Raw genomic sequence first — 14,112 nt, 5'->3', positions numbered from 1 at the left:
AAGAATTGAGGGAGTATTAAATGTAACTGAAATTAAGTGATTAATAATTTACTTTTGGGTCATGAATCAACTTCATGGGATGCTAAGGATAATTTGCAACCCCAGAAGCACTAGCAGTAACAATGCACTTTTTAAGACTTAAGAACTCTCAAAGGTTGGCTGCCCAACCTAATTAAACTTCAGTTTTCTGATACCAAATTTATTTCTTCTTTGTCCTGAATTTCCTCAGATCTTCTTGACAGGAAAATGTCACTTTACCTGACAGCTGATAGACAGGTTATGTAGCACCATAATTGGAGAGAAAAAGATAGCTTAAAGCTACTCGATTTAATGGCTATATGTATGGCTTTTTCTTTCTTTCTTTTTCTTTTTTTTAAGGTTTCTATGACAGACACAAAAGGCCCTAGCAAATAGGCCCAGTGCCATTTTTTTCCTGCTTCCTCTAGGGGTGATTATCTTACTCCATCAATAGTGCTGTCAGAAATTGGGCACATAATTCAGCATTTAAATGAACAAGCAATGTAATATTTCCTGTCTCCCAGTGGAATGCTTTGCAGCTCACATTCTTCTCTGTCACTCGCTCACTCTTGATGTATGTCCCATATCCAGTCCTTGAATGCCTTCTCTTCCTTCTGTTTCATTGCAGATGTTGGCTCCGACTTGACACCTACTTCATTTGGAGTTTTATAGGACCAGCGACCTTGATAATTATGGTAAGAACTCCTAATTAACTATGTGTTTCCCAGGTCAAGAAATAAAACTTTCACTATCCTTGTGCTGTCTATCTTTAATTTACATAGAGTAATTTTGGGAAAGCATGTACTTATTTGACCCTATATAACTCAAGCAATTAAACACTCATTATAGTCTACTTTTATATTGTAAAATACTTAATCAAAACCCTTGGGAGAAGAAAACATGCATTTGCAAGAGCTTATGCAGTACTGTGGCTCCTCAGGGGCCTGATCTAGCATAATCCATTTCGTTTTATAGGTTTTAAACAGTGATGACTTTGTTTGACAAAGAGTACATTTTCTTTCTTTTTCATTTGGATAATTTGAATTATGAATGGAAACAGAAATTGGAAATGTGGCAAAATAACCTTCCTGTTCCTTCCAGTTTTGTTTTTATATAAATCTCAAAAGCTTTAAAATTTAAGAGGATTTCACTTGAGAATGATAAGTAAGTTAGGTAAACATTCTGGAATCATACTTTCTTTTTTTTATTTTTAAATGCATAATATCTTGATTTCAAATATGCATTATTTATCCTAATTGAGATACTATTGGTAGTATATTATTTATATACTTACCATTTTAAAATACAAAATAGCCCCAAGTTCTGGAATATATAAACGAAGCAGGTGACAAGGGCAATTCAACATGTGCTTTTCTATACAGTTTACATATGTGTGATATTTGAAATGTACACTGGAGCTTTTATTTTGTTTTGTTTCAAATCATATGTTCTCTCTTGGTCCAGTGATATAACAATGTCAGTGGGGGTTCCCCCTACTTTAATCCTAATTTGTTGTAGCATCAAAATTTAACCAGCATTTTATAATCCTTTTGACCTAGCTATTCAAAAATATTATGATTTTTGTATTTATGTTTTGTAATGTAGCACTTGAACAGTAAATTAAGGGCCATGTTTAAAGGGTAGATATAGTAACATACCTGGAATAATTACTGTCTTTTTAAAAAATATATACTTGAAAAAAATATATATATACTTGACTTGGCTTTGTCTTGCAGTTTCCATATCATCATTCCAACTGCTGCTGATTTTGTATGTGTGTGTATTTGGCATAGCAGTGCTTTGTAACTCATTGGTATCCCGAGTTCCCAAACTGGCCTCTTGCTTTTACTAAAATACTAGGCAGTCATCTATGATCCAATTCCTTTATAAGTGTAGTAGAGCTAATTTCCCAGAACAACTCATCTGTCATAGAGAATACACTTACTTTTTTTCTACTCCAGTTATGCAATATAACAGTACCTTTTACATTCCAGCTTAATGTAATCTTCCTTGGGATTGCTTTATATAAAATGTTTCATCACACTGCCATTCTGAAACCTGAATCGGGCTGTCTTGATAATATCAAGTAAGTGATTTTTCTTTTTCTTTTCTTTAGTCTACCTTACTTTGATACACTAAACTATCCCTACTTTTCATTGTATTGAAATCTTATGGCAAAATTATAAAGATCAGTGTGTTGTCTTTGCTGAATAAGATCATTTATTGACTGTTGAGGTGACTTGATCTGCCTGAAACTAAGTATAGTGAAGTTCTGTCTTCAAAGAAACTTTTCCCCCTAAATTCTTATTTACAGTATGATAAGTTTTTATTAGATGCATTTATTTATTTTGTCCAGGAAACAAAGTTGCTGTGTCTGGGCAGACTATTTTGTTAGAGCTATAACCACACCAGTACTCAACACACCATCTCTCCCTTCAGAGCAGTGTGAAGAGAGTGAGATGGTGGCACCTGCAAGTACCAAAAGGGGGATTTTTACACCAGAAGAGAGGAACCCTGAAATTATTAACCTGGGTGTTTGCAGAGGAGCTGTTGTACAGCTGCCCTCCTCTCCTCCTGAGAGAGAAAAGGAGACCTCAGCTCCCTAATGTAAAATCCTATTGTATACATATATATGGCTCCAGGTTGTACCCCCTTTGAAATGTTAGCATTTACCTCTTGGGAAGTAAATCTCTCCATAAGACTGTCACTACCTATTCCATCATCTTTTAATTCCTAAGGTTTATCCTTTAACCCAAATTCTACTTTTTTATCCTCAAAAACCTGAACCATGCGGAGATATGAAAATATCCACAATCCTTTCCTCACTAGTAGTACTTCTTTTACATATATACAAAAAGAAGACAATTTACATTTTCTGGGGAAAAAAAATTGTTCTTTAGTGTAACCAAAAATTTTGTCTTATTCCCTTAGAGGCTGTGACACTTGAGAAAGAGTAATGTGAACATGTGCTTTAGTCATTAATATATATTCTATATTAAGTAGCATTTGTATATGATTTGCCTGTGCTATGTGTTAACTTGGTTAAATGTTTTTATTTAAATGAATGCACTTTCAGAAGTTTCATGAGGTCTCCTGTGACTTTCATGTGCTACTGACATTCTCCTTGAACTACCTCAGATAGCAGCTATGTCACCCATTTTTCATCCTCCTACATTCAGTGCCTGACATAGTTCCTTGCCCATAGTAGGCCCTCAATGAATGTTTATAGACTAAAGTAATACATTAAAGACTGTAGTGACAGAAGTGTATTGACATTAGTATTTAATTTTGTTTAAGGGGTCATCTGTCTACATTAGTTGAAAAGGTAGCTAAGGAATTAGAAAAAATAATGTAATGGAGCAAACTAGAAGTTATCTGCTATGAGTAATAGCCTTTTGTACTTCTTAATGTTGCTTTGTTGAGTCATTATACTGTTGAATTATGTACGACTAGACTGCCCTTCTAAAATGCAGTATTAGTTCCTTGGACCGTTTGCTCCTGATAATATTGAATTTGGATTGTTAAATAGGCACATAAAATATAATTTCTTTATCTTATCATACTTCTACTCACTTTAGTATAAATTGCATCCTTATATCTATTATTGTGTAATATAAAACAAAATGCATATAATACTCTATTATCATTTTTGTTATGCTTTTAAAGTACTATCAGAAAGAAGTGAATAATACTTTTTTATGTAACAGCTTTTACCAGATTAAAAATTTCAAAAAGGCCTTGTACTTAGTACAGTCACATATTTAAAAGATAGATTTGTATTCTCATTATTCGTATGTATTTCTTTAGGTAATATGGGTTGAATGTCTGTGATATTACTATTTAGAAAAACAAACACACAAAAGCTAATAAATACATTTAATGATATTGATGGCATCAAACTTTATATTACAAAGCAAAATAAAGCCTTAAATGAGACTGTCTTGATTTGAATTCTGTCTAAACTGCTTTATAGTTTATAGCCTTTGGAAAGTTTATTTAACCTTGCTCAGGCTTCCTATCCTCTTTAAAATGGGTATAATAATGAAACATACCCAGCCATCAAATGCACAGAGGTATGTAATCAGCCTTTGATGATGCTTTTTAAGGAAAAATCAGTAAGGCTCAAGGAGAGAAATTAAGTAGCTATTAGAAAGAATATGGAGCGTGGTTTTAAGATGGAAAAAGGGATATAGGGCTTCCCTGGTGGCGCAGTGGTTGGGAGTCCATCTGCCGGTGCGGGAGACGCGGGTTCGTGCCCCGGTCTGGGAGGATCCCACGTGCCACGGAGCAGCTGGGCCCATGAGCCATGGCCGCTGGGCCTGCGCGTCCGGAGTCTGTGCTCTGCAAGGGGAGAGGCCGCGGCAGTGAGAGGCCTGCGTACCATTAAAAAAAAAAAAAAAATGGGATATGGATATGCTGATGGGAAGGAACCAGTAAAAAAGTGGTTAGAGATAGAGGAAAGGAAATCAGTGTTATAGTCATGACCTGAGGAACTATAGGGAAGGAGATCCAGAATAGCGGGAGAGTAATTCCACTCCATTCAATTTCATGAAGGACACTTTTCTACTGAGATAACAGAAGCCAGCTAGGAGGAGCCTTTTCTACTCAGACTAGATAAAATAAATAATAGATATGTGGTGGAACCAGGGTAGAGCAGTAAATTGAGGGATTTCTGCCTACTCTCCTCTACAAAGTAGGAAAAATGATCATCTACAGGATATGAGAGCATGCAGGAGAGAGATAATAAGAGAGAGATCGCAAGAAAATAATCCTTAGAACTTTCCAGAATCTGAAGGACATTTTATTTCATTTAAAATATGTTAACTATTTAATAAGTGCTTGTAAAAAAATCACCAGGGCATAATTGATAAGGAAAGAATTTAAGAAAGGTTTAAGCAGAACACAAAATTTGGCATCCTTTTTGTTTTTAACAAAAATAAGGATCTGTATAATATGAATTTTTAAGCGATATTGGGTGATGTGAGAGTATTTTAAAGACATAGCATCATTTATTTGCAATGTCTTCTTTTTTTAGTACAGGGAAAGGGCATAAAAGTTAATAATGTTTTCTTGGGGGTTTTTTTGTAAAGTGATGAATAAGATGCACCACCTTGGGCAGTTTATTGAGAAAATAAACTCACCATATAAGGCCTTTTGCTGGTCAGTGTCTTTCTAAAACCATTCATTTATCAAATATTTGTTACTTTAATTACACACATTCTTTCACATAGAAATATCTTCTTTATCTAAAATGTGTTTGCTTCTCCCCATGTTCACTACCTTTTTGGCCACCATGAACTTCTGCAAAGCTGCTTCAGTGGTCTCCTGACAGTTTTCCCCATACTGATTCTTGCTCCTACCTTCATTAGCTAGAGTGATCTCTTGAAAAGTTTAAATCTGATTATGCAACTCTCTTGGGTAAAACTCTTCAGTGATTTCCAGTTACTCTTACACTAAAGTCCAGACTTCCTACCATGGCCTACTTAGCCTTCCTGGTCTAGTTGTCCCTTTTTAAGCCATGTCACCCTCTGGCCATTCTGGGTGTAATCACTTGTGCTTCAGGTCTTATCTGCTGCTACTCTACAGATTTTCTTTTCCCTAACACTGCATGGCTAACTCTAATTTACTCTAATTAATTTAATTATTATTTTTAAATTATTTAATTATATTTTAAATTTACTTCACAGTCATCATAATAAACACCTTTTGATATTAGTATAAAACATTCATTTCGTTGGCTCATTACTATATTAATGATATACTCTGGGAAAAAATAATAATAGAGTAAATTCCTATAGTTAACGTGATTACAGAGGAAATGAAGTACTCCAAGTCTCAGATTTAACTACAAAAGTACTTAAAACTAAATAATGCATTTCGGTTTGCTGTTTGCTTACTTGTCCTTTGTCTTCTTTTCATTAAAATAGGTAATTATATTTGGAGGAAAAAAGTAATTCCAGTCATTTGAATTTTCTGATTTAATTTCAAACAAGTTGAAATTGGAGCTTACAGTAATCATAGCAAAAATATAATCTAGTTCTTAAAAAATAATATAAATATAAATAAAACAGTTAATGAATTATCAGTACAAAATTAATTTATAGTATCGCTGTAGTATTATGACAGAACTTTAATTCTTGAGGAGCATTTATAGCACGCTTGACATTTAACTTAGAAATAAAAATTGATCATTTCTGTAGTTATCAACTACTTCTCTTGTTGAAAAAATATTTAACAGCATCACAAGTACTTTGCAGAATTAAAAGAAATAATAGAAGCTTTTAGGGCTAAGAAAGAAAATTGGTGCCCGTATGGAGAGACAAGGAATCTACTAAGCTTCCCTTTCCTATGTCTGACCCTTTGCCCTTTTCCAGGGACAGACTTCTGCATCCAAGATTCTGATTTTGACCTAGCCCAGTTTTCCAATTTCTGGTATCTCCCCTTAACTTGGGTTTTACATGAGTGATGGGCTGGCAAACACAATGTCAGATCTTTTAAAGAAACACCTTTCACTTTCCTTCTTTCCTCCCTGTGCTCTAATTGCTAAAGGAAGGTGTAGTGCTAAAGAGGAGCAAAAAATCGTGTCATACACAGTTTCAATTTGGATTTCAGTTCAGTCCTGTGATGGTTATATGATCTTGCAAGTTACATCATGGCTCTCAGTCTCAGTATCTCCTCAGAATTGGGAATAATTGATTCTACTTTGTAGAGTTTTGCTATAATTAAATATAATCATATATGTATAGCATACAGCTCATAATTCAGTATTCATACAGTATGGTTTGATTATTTTTAACCACTCTACATGGAAATATATTGCTGCCTTTGGTTCTCTGTGTTTTCCTTAGTGAAATTTGCTCAACCTCTTATCAAAATCTCATTAGAATTTGACTGGCTTTGTTTCTTATGTAGTGTCATAAAGAATTTGCCTGTTATGATCCTTTTTTTTTTCTTAAGCCAAAGTTATCCTATTATGAAAGAATTGGCTCTAGGAGTGAAATGCTCATTTGATTAATAAATAGGAAATTCTGTAGTTAGCTCTAAATTAAAAAAAAGAAGTGTCTCAGTGAACTTGGGCACCTGCCATACATAATGAAATCTAAGAAGGCTTCTGAGTAGCTTCAGGGATGAATAGAAAAATGTTTTGCCTTACCAGTATCCATAATAACTTATTTATTCCTTAAGAAGGTAACTTTTGCTTTGTACTGTGTTTCCAGATATTGGTAGAAACAGTTAAGTAATTTAGCTTGACTAGTATTACATTAGTACTTCATGGAGTTAAATGTGGTAGGGTTCTAAAAAATTGAAGGTGAAAAAGCAGAATGATATAATCCTGAAAAATGCAACAACATCACAAAAAATTGTCAATGCTTTAATTTTTCTCCTTTATATTAATATATTAAGATGGAATTATATATGGCCTGCTTTTCAAAATGGTAACATTTTGATACCGTAGTCAGAGCAATATCTTAAAGAGTTTGATCCTTTATGAGAACAGTAAACCTAGTTCTGAATTATACTTAATAAAAATATTCATCCACTTCAATGTTTTCTGGATGAGTTTTGAGGAAAATATTTATAGTACTTTCTCATTCTTCTTAAAATATTAGCTAGTGATGTAAAAAGGTTGAAATATTGTTTTGGGTTTTTAAACAGGAAGCTCAGTATAGTTTATATCGTCCATGCCGACTTTTAAAAAAAAAGTTATGTCTCTACTCACTTGACTTTATTCGTTGTTTACCTTCCACCACCAAAACTACTCAATTTAAATGAAAACATCACAAATTTCTAATTATTTTAAAATATTTCTAAATATTTAGAGATGTGTTTTAAAACTGTCACGTCTTATAAAAAGATTCCAGGGCCAACACACTATACTGAAGATGTGTTTTTTTCCAAACCTTTTTAATCAAATATACTTTTCAACACACACACACACATTGAACACTTTAGTTCTTGAGTCAGAACTAATAATTGATTTATTTTATTCATTGTTATAAAATACTTTTTAAGAAATTCTGAAAGGAATATCATCTGTTATCTCATTTTCCCCACCTTTCCTCCATTTCCTTGTTCTGTGGTTAAATATCACTGGAAATGTGCCATAACATTATCATAAATGATCCAGGTGTATTTGAAAAGTAATACAATCTAAACAGCACTGTTTGGAGCCCTGTGTATTGTTGACACCACTAGAGTCGCTTCAAATAAGTTAGGTATTACTTTAGTTACTCCTTTGCTGATTAACTTAATTTCAATTAACAAGCATCTAACAATCACTTCTATGGAAAATGAACTGTAGCCACTGGCTCACAAAGCTGTACATTCGCCAAGTATTGTTGCCAATCTCATTGTATTATGCGTTTTACGCTGTAGTTTTAACTTTTCTGAAATGTTAAAAGTGTTAGTCTCTGTTTTGAGGCTTTCTCTTTAAAATGTATTCAAATCCCTATGTGATCTTTCTAGGAACCAGGTGTTTTATGTATCACTGTATTTGGCATACTTCATACTCTGGGAGCTGACACTTGAGAAAAAAACAGTTTGAAGGATGACTGTCACAGGCACACTGGAACTGTTACGTGTTATACCTTGAGATCAAATAATTCTTTCACTTTTCCCCAAAATAATTAGGTTTATATCAGAATTAGGACAGTCAGTTGCAGCCTAAGGATGAGAGACTACCTAAGGGAAAAATAATTCTTCTTTATGAGAAAAATGTAAAATTTAGCAGCTCCTGTGTTCTTTATATGTGGCTGGAGTCAGATTTCCTTTGTATCCTATATGAAATGTGCAGTCAGCTTTGGGAAAGGTTGGTAATCAGAATTGTATTATGAAACCAAAATTTCTGAAGTAATCGTACACACAACAGCAAAATTAATCTAAAATAAGTAGTCATAATAAGGCTGTAGTTTTTCCCCCCAAATAGTTCAGAGCAAATATTCACTTAAACTTTTATAAGAGTGGAAGAGATCTGAGAATAATTATAATTAAATAATATTTGTATTCCATATTATTCACAGATTTTATTTAATTTTTAATGTATAAACTTTGATATGATTTTTTGTCCTTTAATTATTCATTAATTTATTTAATAACCAAGAAGTGCTAAAATTTTGGATATGTTTTGAGGATAGAACTTACAGAATTGCTAATTTATTTTACGTAGACTATAAGAGAAAGGAGTGGAGTGTGATTCCAAGGGTTTTGGCTTGTGGTGCTGAGATATGGAACAGTAGAAAAAAATCACATTAGGGGTAGATTAGGAGCTTTGGGGGAAGTGGTTAACAGCATAACTTTGAAAGACTTACTAAACATTACAGTGTAGATGCTGAGTAGGCAGTTGAAATAATGAAAGCTGAAGATTTAAATCTGGATTCATTGGTATATAGATTTTATTTTATTTTATTTTTGCATTTAATGGTTTTCAGGTTTTATTTATTTTCAGTATTGATTTTGTTTTATATATCTTTATTACTTTCAATAATGGTAAATGATCCTGTATTTTTATTTATGAAAATGATATATTTCCTTTTAAAACATTAAGCAAAGTGAGATATTTTGGGGAAAAAAAGTAATAATGTAAAGGTGGTATGCAGAGATGACAAAAACTTGAGATAGTGATTTTCCAACCAGACTGGTTTCTGTCACTTAGTCACTGTATGTTTCTGTTAGGATAGCTTTGTTATGAGTAGCAAATGCTGACCAGTATAGGGCCTAAATCATAATGATACTGATGATTTACAGAAACTAAAATCCAGAGGTAGGTGGTTCCATAGTTGGTTTAATAGCTCGGTAATGGTAGTAAGTACCTAAGCTCTTTCCATCTTTTATCATCCTTAGCATGTTGGCTGTTGTCATTCACAGTGTCAACGTGTGGTCCAAAGATGGCTCTTTCAGCTCCCATCATCATATCCTTTAGCAATTGTGTTCAAAAGCAAAAATGAAGGGAGAAAAGAATGCTTTCCTCAGAAGCCTTTTCTCATGCCTTTCTCTCTCATGGTCAGGATGGAAGATATTTCCCAGAAGCTCCTTGCTCATATCACATGTCTAGATCACATGACCACCTCTTAATGCAAGAGAGTCTGGGAAAGCAGGGATCTGGCAGAGGGGACTGGCTCAACCCTATGGGCAGGAACAGACCAGTTTCAACATTTGCAGAGCTCAGGGCAAGAGTACAAAATGATAAATTAAACATATCCTAACCTCCTACTCTAACAGATATACCTTGAAAACCACCTGGAAGGCCAGGATTGAATTTAGAATCCTTCAGTTCCCTGGAGTTCCATGTCAGGATATGGCCATTGACTCACTACCCATCTTCCTTCTCTTCCTACCTCGACTTCCATCCCACACCATGTGGGGCCTCACACAGGCATGGGGACACTGCAACCAGCACATCCAACTTGTGTCTGTCTCTCCCACAAACAGCCACTGCTTGGCCACCCCTCAAATGTAGGAGTGTGGGTACTGGCTACAATCTTGGGAGAACGGGTCACAGTAGATTTTGTTTTAAACCCATGTGACTGGATAAAATAAAGGGATTGATGTAGACATATAAAAAGAGAAGACCAAGGACTGAAACCCTGGGTTACTCTAACTTTTGAGATCTTGGAAATGCAGAGTCTACAAAGTAGATTTAGAAAGAGCAGCCAGTGAGATAGGAAGAAAGTTAGAAATCCTGGAAGCTAGGCAATGAAGCATTTCAATTAGGATGGGGACTTACACTTGACCACTGGATTTAGCAACTTGGAGGTTCTTGTGTCTTTGACAAAAGTTGTTGGATGAAGCCTTATTAAAATGGTTTGGAGGCAGATGGGAAGAGAGGAGTTAAAAACCACATGTAAAGACATCTCTTTTCAGATCTTTTTCTGTAAATAAGAGCTAAGAAATATAGTAGCTGGCGAGAAATGTTGGATCAAGGGCATTTTTTTGTTTTGTCTTGTTGATTGGTTAGTTTTTAAGCATGATAGAGATTACAGCCTCTTCCTTTTAATCTGGTATGAATGGACAATTAATTGATGCAGGCAAGAGAGGGGAAAATTGTGTGGTTTCTGCATTTGAGTAGGCAAGGGAAGATGGACTCTAGTGTACAGGTGAAGGTAAGAAGGAATACAGGCAAAACAGTTCATCCTTTATATGATGAATTTTATGACTGAGTTCTGTTAACTTATTGACCAGCAGATACTTTCCTTTAAAGTAATGCAATAAGTTATCATGACTCATACGCAGTAACGACTCATTGTGTTCAGAAACATTCATCTACTTGGAAAGAAAGTTATATCATCTTGAAAAATACAATGTTGTTATAAGATTTCTTTAATCCTCTATTTTCCCTTTTACATTAATATATATTAATGTATATACTGTTATAAATTTAATATTCTGCTTATAAAATCTATATCTATATGTAGGTATGTGTGTATGTATGTATATTATGTACTATGCATACACTATATATAACCTATATACTTTATATAAAATGCAAATGTCCAAATACTTTGTTGATAAGTAAAAATAGTTTATATTTTGAACATATTTAGTAACTTTTATGTGTATTTTTCATTAATTTAAGAAACAAAATCAATAGATCATACAGTTTGGAGAGGATTAATCATCAATAAAAGTTACTTAAGCAACAAAATTCCTTTTCCTTCAAGAAATAATAAGATACACATTTTTATACCTGAGACAATCTTTTAGTTAGCTATCTTCCTGAAAATAAAATACAGAGTTATATATATATTATAAAATTTTATCAAATATACTTTACAGGATAGCTGAGTGCTAATATACCTTTTGGGATATAAAATGAACATTCTTATTCCTCATAAATGACTGATTATATATGCAGAAAAAAACCTAAATGGAAATGCACTAAAAAGTTAATAATGGTCACCTTTTAGTGGCAAGATTGCGTGTACTTTAAAATGTTCTTTTTCATGGATTTGAGTGGTGTTTTCTGACACCGCTTCTGACACCAGTTTCATGTTGTTTTTACACACACCAGCTGATTCTCCAACACCAACTAAATTTCCAGCAATTCAATTCAATTCTAACACTAACTCATAGAATTAGAGCAGATCCCACAAGTTAAGGACTCCCCACTGCAAATGCCAGCCACAAACAGAATGCCCAGGCTACCCACACTTCTGCCTGGAGAACTACAAATATAGGGCTTCACAAGACCAACTCTCAGGTTCAATAATTCACTAGAACAAATCACAGAACTCAGGAAACTGCTCTACTTACAACTGCAGCTTTATTAAAAAGGATAAAACTTAGGAAAAAACAAATGGAAGCAATGCACGGGGAGAGGTGGAGAACTAAGATTCCATGGCGTCTCTGGGCTCCACCCTCCTAGCCCTTCAAAGTGTTTGCCAAACCTAGAAGCTCCTTGAACCACATCTGTTAGGAGTTTTAGTGGAGGTTTCATTACAAAGGCATGATTGATTAAATCATTGACTACTAGTGGTTAAACTCAATCTCCACCCACCTCCCTTCCCTGGGCATGGGGTTGTAGGTGAGAGCAGGACTGAAAGTTCCAAACTTCTAATCTTGGCTTTGTTTCTCTCAGACCACTTCCCACTGAGGAGCTACTTAGCCTCCACTACTGTCTTCCATTACCTCTAGGCACCACCCCCATCCCCATCATCTCACAAGCATACAAAAGACACCGTTACCACTCCAAAGATTACAAGGGTTTTAGGAACCCTGCACTAGGAACCAGGACAAAGACCAAATATTTGTTTCTTTATTGTACCACAGCAATCTGAATTTTTGAAGTTGGTATTATGAATATATAGTACTCATAAACAATTTTTTCTTCAAAATTGCTTGCCCTACATTATGTCCATAAACATATTAGTAATAGAATAATCTTAAAATGTCATTTTTCTGCAACTCATTCTATATTTCTAACCTCTGAAAAAAGTTTCCAAAAAATCATGTTTAATTGTCTATTATTAATTGTTTACTGTGGATATAGCGACATAATGAAAATTCAATCAAGTCTCATGAAAACGGAGTATTAGATTACTGTAGTTCATTTATCTCCAAATTCTTTGACAGATGGAACTCATTTTAAGGTTTTTAATTGCTTTTGTTCATACCATTGAAAAAATTAATGTAAGAATCTAGTTATAATTTGGGATAAGAAATTTTTTAACTTATTTTTTCTTCATTATTAATTAAAAAATTTTTTTTGAATTTTACAATTTTATTGACTTTTTTGTACAGCAGGTTCTTATTAGTTATCCATTTTATACATATTAGTGTATCTGTGTCAATCCTAATCTCCCAATTCATCACAACACCACCCACCCCCCGCCACTTCCCTCCCTTGGTGCCCATATGTTTGTTCTCTATAACTGTGTCTCTATTTGTGCCCTGCAAACTGATTCATCTGTACCATTTTTCTAGGTTGCACATATATGCGTTAATATATGATATTTGTTTTTCTCTTTCTGACTTACTTCACTCTGTATGACAGTCTCTAGATCCATCCACGTCTCTACAAATGACCCAATTTCATTTATGACTGAGTAATATTCCATTGTATATATGTACCACATCTTCCTTATCCATTCATCAGTTGATGGGCATTTAGGTTGCTTCCATGTTCTGACTATTGTAAATAGTGCTGCAATGAACATCAGGGTGCATGTGTCTTTTTGAATTATGGTTTTCTCTGGGTATATGCCCAGTAGTGGGATTGCTGGGTCATATGGTAGTTCTATTGTTAGTTTTTTAAGGAAGCTCCATACTGTTCTCCATAGTGGCTGTATCAATTTACATTCCCACCAACCCTGCAAGAGGGTCCCCTTTTCTCCACACCCTCTCCAGCATTTGTTGTTTGTAGATTTTCTGATGATGCCCATTCTAACTGGTGTGAGGTGATACCTCATTATAGTTTTGACTTGCATTTATCTAATGATTAGTGATGCTGAGCAGCTTTTCATGTGCTTCTTGGCCATCTGTATGTCTTCTTTGGAGAAATGTCTATTTAGGTCTTCTGCCCATTTTTGGATTGGGTTGCTTGTTTTTTTAATATTGAGCTGCATGAGCTGTTTATATATTTTGGAGATTAATAATTTG

General features: G+C 34.3%; 1 protein-coding gene across 1 annotated transcript in view; it reads left to right on the top strand.

The window, feature by feature from the left end:
- Nucleotides 1-14,112, top strand: part of ADGRL3 (adhesion G protein-coupled receptor L3) — an 868,464-nt gene that overhangs the window by 780,142 nt on the left and 74,210 nt on the right. Inside the window, exons 20-21 of the mRNA XM_049709340.1 lie at nucleotides 647-713; nucleotides 2,013-2,104. Coding sequence (XP_049565297.1) covers nucleotides 647-713; nucleotides 2,013-2,104 — 159 coding nt within the window. The remainder of the gene's footprint in view (nucleotides 1-646; nucleotides 714-2,012; nucleotides 2,105-14,112) is intronic.

Source organism: Orcinus orca, chromosome 4 (genome assembly GCF_937001465.1).
Source record: "Orcinus orca chromosome 4, mOrcOrc1.1, whole genome shotgun sequence".
Classification (NCBI taxonomy): Eukaryota; Metazoa; Chordata; class Mammalia; order Artiodactyla; family Delphinidae; genus Orcinus; species Orcinus orca.
Note: the sequence above shows the minus strand (reverse complement) of the source record. Positions and strands in the feature narration are given on the sequence as shown.